Genomic DNA, 12,424 nt, shown 5'->3' with positions numbered 1-12,424 from the left:
TTTTACATCAATTTTACACACACGTGTCAAAAATGACCCGAGTATGTAAGTGTGATGAAAATATAAAAAGACATACTATAATAATGATTTTGTTAAAACATATTTTAGCAGTGATTTGGACCAAAGAATTAACAGCACTACAGTTTTGTGTCTACACTATCCGGTGCATCATTGATCAGAATAGTCAGAAAGGTATTTTACAAATTGTTGGAGTGTGCAAATATGAAGATACACTATGCTACTGCATATTGTATGGAGGTGATGTAAGGCACTCACTAAAATTGTTCTTTCACGATATCTCTTTGAGCTTGACAGATCAGAAAGAAAAGAACATGGAACAGGTTGTTAAATTGTTAATTCATATTTAAAAAGCAGGAGCTGGTTTGCATGTCACATTGTTGCAAATATACAGATGAATTCCTGTGAAGCTTCTTGTGACTTTTATTAAAATGTTTAAGAACTTTAAGGTTGAGGAGGATGTCTGTCAGCAAGATTTCATTTACTTTCAAACTAACAGGTTTATTTGAAAATGTATAGCAATTTGTCCTTGATTGACATATCATATTAAATGAATTCAGAAAATCTTACATTTTCTTGTTGTTTTTTTCCATTCTAGTTTGCTCAAGAATAGTATTTGCAGTAATTGTTCTTCGTTTTTCTTATCCTATTGCTTTATTCTTCGTATCACATCCTGAAACACTTTACCTTTATCATTTCCGTCTGTGGGCGACAATCAGCGCAGAGTGATCATGGACAAAAACCCTCATTGAAGAAAGAGCTTCTCCCAGAGCTGACAGCGGCCGTGACGGAGAGGGCTGACCTTTTTAACACAGTACCATGCCATCATTCAGATAATTCTTTACCACTTTGTTTTAGCAGCGACTGACTTGGCAGATAAGATCCACCTTGTGTCACGTCCTCTCTGCACATACGAAGACTTGTAGAACTGATATGTTCTTATATTACCCATCAGATGGGCTAGTTGTTTTTTTTTACACTGGCCTAATTATGTTGGGACTTTTTTGAACATGCACATCCTGCAGTTCTCTTTACTGAGAAGGATCAAATGATAAAAGTGATCTTTCCTCACCATTACTGAGTCAAGGCAGCACTCGACCCAAATAGAAAAGCCACCGCAGTGGAGCAATTTCCAGGAATATAGTCCTCAGCCTTTCAAATCCAAAAGACATTGATTTATTAGATACCATGAGCCCTACAAGCCTGTCCTCCTCAACTCTGAGGCAATTACAGCCATGTATGATACGCTGGCGTCTTAAAGATGTACCGTATGAGTGTGTGTTCAGGAGAGAATGCAGCAGAGATGGCTCCCGATTCTGCACCACCAACCAACCGTGTAATCCTGCCAACTAAAATCTGATCCCCACAACCCAGCTTTTCTATAATTGCAACGGCTGGATGGTGGAATACAGATTAAGTTGAGTAGCCTACATACATAAGGCAATTGATAGGACAAAGAAGAAAGTCTGACACGTTTTAAAATTATATCTTAATATAAACATTTTATTCAGTGCATTTTTGTGTATACAACAAATAATAAACAACTGGAAGTTACCAGGCAGCCACAATGCCTGCCTGTAAATGTTGTTTTATCAGCTTTAGCCTGGTAGTTTGGAACACATGATCCAACATGGGTTAATACACATAGCCTACATCATGCAGCTCTATACCAGAATGTCCCTGCTTTCTCCCATGCAACAGATAGTTTCATCTAATACAAACCACCTCTGGAGGAAACTAAGAAAAGAAAGCCTCCCAGAAGCATGTACCAGAAAGAAGTTATGTAGCTGAAGGGAAGAGTACCTAGCCCACAAAAAGGGTCCTTTTTGTACATAGTTGTGTTTGTACATGCCCTGTGCAAGAAAGGGAAGATGTTCATTTTTGTATGTTAATTTTCTTTTTTTTTTACTTTTACAAATATGACGTGTCCTATAAAATGTTAAGCCACCTAAAAGTCCACAGTATTGTTTTTTTTGAATATAGAAAATATTGTCACCACAATAAGTTACTCAAACACATAACAAGCATCCTGGGAAGGGGCTCGCACCATATTCCTATGGTGAACTGTATCAGTCAACAGAAGTCGACAAAAAGGATGGCAGGGGAGTCGAAGTATGACACAAGCACAGAGGGAGGTAACGGATCACGAGGACAAAAGACGGAGACATTGTGACACAGCGGTAACAGAAGGGAATGGGAACACAGAATAGTCGTTTCAATCCTCGGTCATCGAGCATATCAGCAAAAAGCACAACATCAAGCACGCTGCCAACTCAAAAGTGTTTAAAATCACTTTCTTTGTCCATTGTTCCTTTTTTCACAAAAACTTTGCTTTCTTTCATCAAAAATGTACAACGAAAAAAAAAATCCAGCCTTTATACTGGCTTGATTTTCAGTGGCTTAAAGGGACACTCTTTCGTTCTGTCTTTGGTTTGCTGGAACCCCTTTCAATGATGTAACAGCAACAGAAATACAAATACTGAACAATGGTGAGGGAAGAGAACAAGAGGGGACAGAAACAAGACCAGCTATCAAATAAAAAGCTCTTGGCTAATTCAGAAAATTTGCAAAAACCAAGATGCAGCTGTGGTATTTCTGAAAAGAAAAGAAAAACTGCAAGAGAGCCACACTGTCCCATATATTTCAGGTCAGCTGAACATAGGCTTCATTTTCCCATGGTAGAGAGCTCAGTCTCTGAGCGTGTGCACTAGGACGCAGGAGAGCTACCGTCTGGCTGGCCACAGTCCCAGCAGCGCTGGGCTGTGCCACACCAGGGAGTTTATAGGCTTTGTATTCACAGAAGCATGGATGAGACAGAGAGCAGGGCTTGTACTGTACCACTGCAGCCTTGTTGACCAGTAGTATTACTGGCAGCCCCGAATGCCAACATGTCTAACTTCCTGTGCCTGGCTGACAGATGCACGAGTGCTTGGTATCTAAATGACCAAAGAAAGGTTATTGTCCGAAGGAAATCAATAAAATTAAAACGAGATAAAGATGAGCTAACTGGTATACGATCATGACCAAAAGAGAGTGATCAAGGTAATAGATAAACCAAAAGAAAAATTGTATTAGTTTCTTTTAATGTTCAGGATGGTTTATGTGCTGTTAAATTTCTTACTATTGATTTTTGTTTTGATGATGATGACTGACCATGATGGTAGCTAACTGTTAGTTATTGATGGTGTTTGCGTATTTGTGTGTGGTATGTTGTCGTAGCTAGTCCTGAACCGCTGATCGTTGAGATGAGTCTGCTTGTATTCGTGCTCTGCTGGAGGTAAGGTTTCGTGGTTCGGCCCCAAGGCCTGGGTTTCGGCTGCCGGGCTACGTCGACTCGTTCTGGCTCACGGCTTTGCCTCCGTTGAGCACAGCGGAGGCACTCCGACTCTTGGTGGGTGTGCCGCTGCCGGACCGGGAGAACTCTGTCAAGTCATGGAGGGATGGCTCTCTGTACATTGCCACTGTGGAAACACAAAATAACTGAGAATCAGACAAACAACAACAGAATTCGAGGGACGTGATTTGTAATACACAAATAGCAATAAAGTGGGACTTTGCGCTGTTTTGGTGAGAATACTGTAGTTCCAGTGATGGCGTAATGTGAGATCTTGTAGTTCCACGCAAACTGCTGAACCGAGAGATTATGGCAGACTAGGTTAATGCTGAAGTAAAAAAAAAAAATCCTATATTCAGAGCGTGGCATTATAAATTTAGGAGTTGCTAGTGCTCTAGATTTGCTGTGTATGCAGCATTGGCCCAATATGCGTCTCAGCAGTCGCTTTTCAGAAGAAATATCAGTAATCAGAGTCTTTGGTTTCAGGATGTTGTCAACACTCTTCTGCCTAGAATGCTATTTGATGTTCATTCCTCAGAGTGTGTGTGGCTGAAACAAGAAACCTTCAGACACTTAGCCCAGCATTTTTCTGTCACAGCAGCAATCCAGATACCATCCTTAGATGCATCAATCAATGGCAAGGTGTCACTGGGAAACTGCTGATGATAGATTCCAGTCTTGTTAGTGACAGTATTGTATGATTATAATGATGGGTGCCTGATCTCGGGATTATGGTTTTACCTCAACACCAGTGCTGCTATTCATACTGAGACAGAAATCCCCAATAACAACCATCCATCTCGTAATTTTTCACATTCCTCCATAAATATCCCCGTCCTTCGGTGAAAGACACCACTTGAAAGACCATAGTACACTTTTTCCCGAGAAAGACAACTCTTTGTGTCTTGCATCAATCATTTCTAGAAGAATTGTAAGAGGACTTTCCTGTTTGGGTTTGAATGACGTGAGCTGAACTTGCTTCATCCAGAGGAAGACAGAATGAGAGGATGTGGGCTGAGACTCACAGACTGGAACCAGTGGAGTAGTGAGTAATGTCTGGAGGAGATGCCATTGCTAATACAGAGACAGCTTTTTAATTGGTGTCCTGTAACACCGCTGCCACTAAATCTTTATGAGCTGCTGGAATAAATTCTCCTTTATTTCTCTCTCTGGTTCCTTTGCAAAGCTCTTTCCAAACCACTAGCTACATCTGGATGTTAAATTATGTACACGATTTAGTAAATACGGTGCATTACTGGATCATTTAAAGTTTAAAGAGGATAACCCACATCTTTGCGTAATACAACACACTTATACATTTTTCCCATTTTGGATTTGTTGTTGGACTTCAAAAATACTTATTATACTTAAACAGTTATGCTTGTAGATGAAATACTAAAAAAGTGACAGCTGAGTGTAATTGTTTTTTGAATCTGTGATATTTACCTTCTCGCCCGGACTATATCAGTCCTCGATATTCTCTTCCTCTCTTTTTCAGTATTTTTCTCTAAGCATAGAGCAAGGCAATCACTCCCTGGTTATTGCTCATAAGTGTGTTTGAAACCCCCTAAAATGCTCGGTAAATGAAAGTGAAAAGCTATTATAGTGATCTGGGAGGGCAGACACAGATTCTTAATAAGTTGCTGGCCGGAGGAGCTTTACCAAAGAAGAAAGAAGGGGCAGCATCACATCTGCAAATAGATGAATTTAACGCTAAGCTGGAATATCCAGCAGTACAATCACACATGTATGCTTTAGTTCAGCCTTAACACAAACGTATATGAAACTATATACGGCTGATCATTACACAAGTCATATATTTTGAAATATGAAGTCTCAGTCATAGTGTTTATTCAAGCAAAACTGTAGGAAGAATACACTATTTTAGCACCTCCCACTATGACCTCAATAACAAAAATAAAGTTGAGTTATCGGGTTTCTGACATAAAAATGGAAAATGTAAAGAAACAATGTTGCAATTAAACCCAATTATTAACTGATATCAAAATGTATTTTTTACTCAAATTACCTGGTCCTTGACAATTGTATAATAACATACTTTTTCTGTCACTTTAAGAAACCAAAAGGTTTGACTGGGTTTACACATGCACATGCACACTCACACACACACACACACACACACACACACACACACACACACACACACACACACACACACACACACACACACACACACAAATCCACAATAAAGTAGTGAAACTATAAACCAAGCAATTTGTGATGGATCCAAACTGTGAAACTCGGATGTCTAAAGGAACTGCCCTCTTTTTGTCATTGTTTGGGCTTTTTTGCACTGCAAGCCTGTTATTCCTTACTGGAAAAAAAGTCTTATTTCATCCCATTGAAGTGAAACCAGACTCTCTCTGTTGACAGGTAAATCTGTGTCTTGTTGAAGATGAAAGGAAACTGTGGCCTTTTCAACAGAGAGACCCTTTTCTGCCTCTCCCTTTCTACTCCTCTGTTCTCCACATTTGCCACACTATCACACACACACACAGTCTATTTGGGTGGGGTTCTCTTTGACTATAAAATGAAAATAAAGTCCCCATTCAAGGCATTAAAACATGTTGTTTTTGCTGCTTGTGCAGCTGCAGGGGAGTGTGACCAGCTCGAGGAAGCTAGGCCAACACCCGCATTTCTAAGAAAATGCTAAATGACAGAGGGTCACGGAGAAAGCAGCTCTTTAGTAAAAGAATATCTACATGCACTGGAAGAGAGGTTTCATTAGAGAAATGCTTGTGGATCCCAATGCAGGTGTCTTATAATGGAAAAATACCTAGAAAAGAGACAACTTTCTCAATAGAATAACAGGGCTCTCGAGTTTTGAAGACAGGCAAGCGTGACATATATCCCCCTGGAGCCGTTGATGGAGGGGGGGTGACGACGACAAATACGCGCTGACGGACGGCTCCAGTTCTGCCTGTCATTACATCTTACCCGGATACAACACATACAAAAGATATGTTTTTCTGATTGGGTGTAGCCCTTTTTTTTTTTTTTTTGATTGGCTGATGAGTGGCTCCTCACGGGGGGCGAGGGGTGGGGAGGGTGGTGGTGGTGGTGAGGGAGGGGGGGGGGGGGCATTGCACTGCAATAATACTCACTCAGAGCTTGTTAGATGTTCAAATAGCTTCTGAAACCCTTTGCCCCCTCACACGGACCCACAACGCAATAGTTTGAACTTCTCTTTCAATTCTTGACACAACTATTTCTGTCAAAGTTCTATTATCCCGCCTGACCTATATCCAAGATGGCTGACGCTTTCGAGTGAAACCGTTCTGTGCAACTACATTTACTTTTTTGGTCGGAGCAGGCACTGTATGAACTGACTCTGATAGACGATATATATAACTCAACCCTGAATGGTGTACCAGTAAAGTGTGCAAGAGGATCTGGGAAGACTTACCTTTTAGAGGTTTGGGAAGGAAGTGGGCTGCTGGCTTGTTCTTCTTGACATGGTTCCCCTTCATGATTTCTCCTTCCTTGTTCAGACCGAGGTACCAGCCCCTGCCCGACTGCTGCTGCCGGTATATCATGGAGGAGTATGTAACATAATAGTTCTCGAACACCGACTCCTTGAACTTGCACTCTGGCGTAAAGTGTTCCTGGGGGGAAAAGGAGATACAGAGCATAGTAGATGTTGGACAGTAATTCACAAGGTCTCAAGAGGGTTTGACATCGTGGCAAGAACAGAAGCAGCTGGAATGGAATCGTTCATTACTTGGGAGTGCAACTTAATAATGGTACATTACACCGCATCTTCATCTCACGAAAAGAGGGGAGAAGTTATCTCAAAGCTCAAGCCTGTGCTTGAAAATGTTGGTCTCTTGAGAATCTTTTGAAACTATTCATTGCATTTACTGGAGTGAATAATGGAGCACTTTATATCATAGATAACAGCGATATGACAGATATAGAGGAGCATTAATAAAACATATGGAGTATATTCTTATTTCGCTCCAAGCTGTTAATTATGTATGTCCAGTTCATTATCTTTCACAGTATTGTCTGCACTGTGGGAGATTTTGTTGGACACAATAATTCATTACTGCCATGCCACTAATTATACTACGTATTTAAGTACTTACTTTCTTACTACATCACATGATGTAATACTATTTAGAAAGTGGCTTTGTAGGCTGTTATACAATCTGTGTGCATTTGGGTAGTGCATGCAAGGAGGTGTTTCTACCTATCTTTTCTATGTTATCTGGGTACGACCTTATCTCTTTCACTAATGAACTGTGAGGAGACTCCCCAGAGACATGAGACTTGCTTTTCACCCACCAGACTCAAAGCTGTGCAAGACTTCACTCCCCCTTTCTGTGTGGTTTAGTATCCAGAGCCTATATACGATTTGGCCATTAATGCTATAACAGTGGGGTTTATGTCCTCCGAGGGAAAGATGTTGTGTGTGTGTGTGTGTGTGTGTGTGTGTGTGTGTGTGTGTGTGTGTGTGTGTGTGTGTGTGTGTGTGTGTGTGCGCGCGCGTCGGTCTGTGAGAGTATGTGTTTGTCCAATTTGTAGAGGTTCTCGGGCAGTGAGTCTCCAAAACAGACTCTAATCATTGAGAAGAAAAAATCCCCCCGAGAGAGATCGAGTGTATGCTAGTCAGCAGTGAATTGTTCTTGCCATGCTTTTAACTTTTTATCTTAGTAAAACTTTGTATGCAAAGAAAAATGCAAATACCATAATAACAGTATTGCAGAGTTGTAATAGCCAGCAGGTCAAACACACAAGGGTTATTATAAAGTCAACTCTGTTAGATGGATGCGTTTTCCGACCAAAGCAGGTCTGCCCAGGATTAGTCCTAACTCAGTGGAAAAAAAAGAATCATCACTTGGGTGGGAGTCAATGATGAGAGTGATGACGTATCTCCTCAGCCAAAGACCTGCTGTGAGATCATGACAAACAACATGTCACTACTAGACAAGGAGTCATTCATAACAGTCTCTCTGTTGTTCTCTCTCTCAGCGCTAACAGGACTAAAGTTCATGTCTGATGATGTGCGTCGCTCTGCTATTGAAGCTTTTTGTATGCGATGCAGTTATAGTGCACACAAGCTTTGTAAGGTAAAAGCAGTGAACTCGGGCCGGGCTTTCAAGCAAATCCTATTTTTAATTACACCATTTTCCTTTGCAGTGGTGAGCTTTTTCCCAAACTTTTCTTTATTTCAATAAATGCATGATGTTTCCAAAGTAAATGAGTAATTGTGTTAAATAATCGTGATTTCAATATTCACCAAATAATTAATAGATTTTGCCATAATCAAGCAGCCCTACAGTGACTTGTAGTGGGTCGGTGTAATGTTCTCTTGTAAACTTGTTAAAATACCATTCTTGTATATAGCGATGTGTTCATTCAACACACAAAACCCGGACCCACCTACATTAACTGACAACCACATTCGTTCATCATCACGCTTAACGGTCTCGCATTAGCTGACCACTCCAGACAAACATCTCTGACAGAAGAGGTGAAGTCTGGGAAGCTTGTGACGTATCGCTTCAATGGGATGCATCATGTTGGACCACCCCCCAACACAAATGTCTTTCTTTAGTGTTTTTCCCTGAATCCTTTCAGGTCTAAATGCTTTCTTCCTGGACCTACATGAACTAGTTCAGTTCATAGTTGATAATTAAAAAATTTGAACTAAGTTCACAGCTCCAAAAAATGAACTAGTTCAGTTATTATTTTTTTTCAACATGTTGCGAGCTGTAATTGAAATCTCTATTGTCTGCAATACCGCTCTTGGCCTACATGCAACTCAACGCTCTCACACTTGCTATAGGCATCGGGCTGAAACGTTCAGACACTGATGACAAAGACGTTCAAAGACAACAGAACGTTTTATGTTTACGTTTATGTTTGTTCCCAACCAGCTGCATGCAGGGTCCAGCTGAGCTCGCCGTGCATAGTCTTATTCTCAACTACATTTAAGTTCCCTGTTATATGCTTTTGCAAAAAAACGTTACCACATTTTTTTTTCAGAATTCCCGAGCCAAAATTCCTGTGGAAACTTTCCGGAAATTTACAGGAAACTTTCCGCCCCTTTGCAAACCTAATAATGACTAATACAGTGACTATATGATGTTCCCTTAATGGCTTTCCACAAAGTGTCCAAAACCAACACAATCTCATCCAGATTAAATCGAGCATTTGAATGCATTATCGGTGGGTCTTTTGACCATATTAATTGAGAGACTTATGACATTTCCTGTCTTAAAATCTCTAGTTGTCTTTGTGTAGGCACACGGAACCTATTTAATGGGTTATGCTAATCCTTATGCAAAAATTGCTAGATTTGACTTATGCAGATTAGCAATAGAAATAATGCAATTACAACAAGAGAGTGGAAAAGGGCTCGCGATGTCTTGCTGCACACATTAAAGAGTGCTTTGGTTCTAATAGGCAGATCACATGGGTAAGCTACTGTATTGCAGTATTTGTCAAGTAGTCTGCTAGTTTAAATGTATAACACAGTTTATTTTTGTACAAATGTACTGAACACAAATCATTGGACTCCTCTCCTCCCTTAATACTAACTCAATGTCTTTTTGCTCTCTTGCTCCGATTAGCAGCAGCAGTATTAGAAAGGCTGGGCAGCATCCATCTCAGTTATGCACAGGCAGCAAGTGAAAGCCAAACAAGGAGCTGCTCAGCTCTCGAGCCAGGAGTTCTGTTCTACCTCTAATAATGAGCTTATGTGGATTTGGCTGGTTACACTCGCCCTGGAGAAGAATGAGAGTCTATTGATAAACAGACGCATACAGATACAGGCACATCCAGAGCCAAGATGGAGGAGAGGCTGCTGGCTGGTACTGCTGCATTGGAGTGGGTCTATGGACAGGCTCACTCACTTACCAGGAGGGGCCAAATGGCAGGGGATCCCCATTTCCATTCTAACAGGACTGTGACTGACAGAAACATTCAGATTCTTTTGAATGGGCTCCAGTGGCGTCTCCTTCAGTCAATAGCATATCTATTGTTCACTGAAACTAATCTCCCGGTGAAAAAAAAATCACATCACTTTAATCATGACTCGAGTGCCAGATGGAGCGAGGGGAAATCACTTTAGAAATAAAAAGCAGGACACTATCTGCATCGAAATAATACCAGTCGTATCATACTCCTCCCCCAAAGTCTCTATGGTGGTTTGGCTAAATGGACTTTTAATGATCCCATTACACTATGTGGGCTTTTTCCTTGAAATATGCAACTATTACAAGTTTGTGTCCAAATGATGCACAGCTAGGAACCTCACTAACACAATGTCCAGGCGAACGTTTTTGTAAAAGAACATTAGCCTACAGCTTTATATGAGCGAGCGTAATGCCGTTAGGAGCTGTACCCCTTTTCTAAAAGAACCAATTGGGCGAAAGGAAAATTTGATGAAAGCCTCAGGTGTGTTTGATACACCAAAGATTTTGATGATTTTTAAAAAAGTCTGTCCTTTGTTCCTTACCCCCGCCTATTCACTGTGAAAAAATATGTTTATGTTTTCTTTTCTAAAGCGTAGATATGAGCAGTGTTTTTAATTTAAGGATTGCAATCTTTAGGGTATGTTGATGTTCTACACCAGCTTCATTTTTTTAAACCTAATACACTTCCAGTAGTGACATCTAGTTTTACCTCCTCCTATTTACATATCAGTTTTAGGATGAGGCCATATTTGGATAGGGGGCCTTAAATACATCGTATATGAGGACGATGTTTTTCCACCCTGATGCTGGGCGAGTACCGCTTTATTTTTTTTTCAAAATTACAGCTGTAGTCACACTAACAGGACATCAAGATGTATCTTTTTCACAGCTTGAGATGGATTTTTGTTAGAAGCACAGATGGTTTGCGGAATGAATCCTACTGTCCTTTCTGCTCCACCATCTCTGCTCCCTTCTGGCAGTGTCTGTAGTTAAAGGCATGCACATCTCATTTCAGCGCAGTTCATTTCAAACTGTAACATACTACACATGAAAACATATGCAAATTAAAAAAAAAACATTTATAAATGTTTATCTCATGGGCAAAAGGTATAAAACGATGTTACACCACAGCAAGAGTGAGGCATGGCTTAAGTTATGCCTGCATTTTTTTTTCCATTGCAGGACGAGGATTAAGATCCAATCACTGCATATAGGAAGGGATATTGAAAGGTTGATGCAAGTATGTGACATACTGAAGGATTTTTCCTGGCCCATTTTTAATATCCATTAATGTAAAACACACACACAAACAGGCCAACACTGTCCATCTGGGAAAACTCTCTTGCTCTATCATCCATTAACTCGTAACAGCTTCACAATTCAGCTGTGATAAGGGTAACTGTGACATGGAAGTCACATTGTTAGTAATGTAATGAAAACATGATCAATTATTACGCAAACGCTGCATTCTGGTTGGCTTTATGGGAGTAATTACGCCCCAGTAGTGTTTTCCTGATCCAATCAGTAGGAGAAGAAATACTAGCATAATTGATCTGATCTCTTCTGCGAAGGTATTGGCTGGACTATTCACAAGTCGAGCCAAATCAATGCTGCACACTGCCCCGTGTGTATTCAGCTGCCATATAAATACTAAGATGACACCAATTATGTCAATGGAATCAAGTGCTGTTGTAGTTTCCTTGCAGACACATCAATGCTTGTGAGACTCACAACAGCTAATGCTGCAGCCGGGCAGTGGAGACAAATCTTCCTAAATCCAGCTTTTCAATGTCCCAGTCGAGTGGAAGTGGATTAAAAGTCACTTTTTTCTTTCGCTAAAGATAAAACACACTCAGAGTATTCATTTGTTTGGGCATAAATTGGAGAGCTTTAAGCTGGTGGAAAAGACCCTTGCAAATATTAAACACAAATAGACACACCCACACAGGGGCCACGTTGGAGCCAGTAGCACATACACATACACACACAACACACGCTAGTTAATGACACAGCTCAATGGAGTGGAACCTTACACCAGTGGTTATTTACCAAAGGCATTGTGCCTGCTAAAAAGGATGGACAGTCATGGGTGTGAGCCAACTCCATATCCAGTAACGGTGTGCTACAA

General features: G+C 40.6%; 1 protein-coding gene across 6 annotated transcripts in view; it reads right to left on the bottom strand.

The window, feature by feature from the left end:
* Nucleotides 1-1,492: 1,492 nt before the first annotated feature.
* fgf13a (fibroblast growth factor 13a) overlaps nucleotides 1,493-12,424 on the bottom strand; it is an 83,337-nt gene continuing 72,405 nt past the window's right edge. For all 6 annotated transcript variants that reach the window (XM_068590695.1, XM_068590677.1, XM_068590685.1 and 3 more), the window contains 2 exons: nucleotides 6,780-6,978; nucleotides 1,493-3,479 (listed from right to left, as the gene is read on the bottom strand). In XM_068590695.1, the coding sequence (XP_068446796.1) occupies nucleotides 3,343-3,479; nucleotides 6,780-6,978 (336 nt within the window). In that variant the 3' untranslated portion in view covers nucleotides 1,493-3,342. The remainder of the gene's footprint in view (nucleotides 3,480-6,779; nucleotides 6,979-12,424) is intronic.

This window comes from Clinocottus analis, unplaced genomic scaffold (assembly GCF_023055335.1).
Source record: "Clinocottus analis isolate CAN_PGR_092001 unplaced genomic scaffold, fCliAna1.0.p SCAF_10, whole genome shotgun sequence".
In the NCBI taxonomy this organism is placed as follows: Eukaryota; Metazoa; Chordata; class Actinopteri; order Perciformes; family Cottidae; genus Clinocottus; species Clinocottus analis.
The sequence above is the reverse complement of the archived record's forward strand: the minus strand, read 5'-3'. Positions and strand labels throughout refer to the sequence as shown.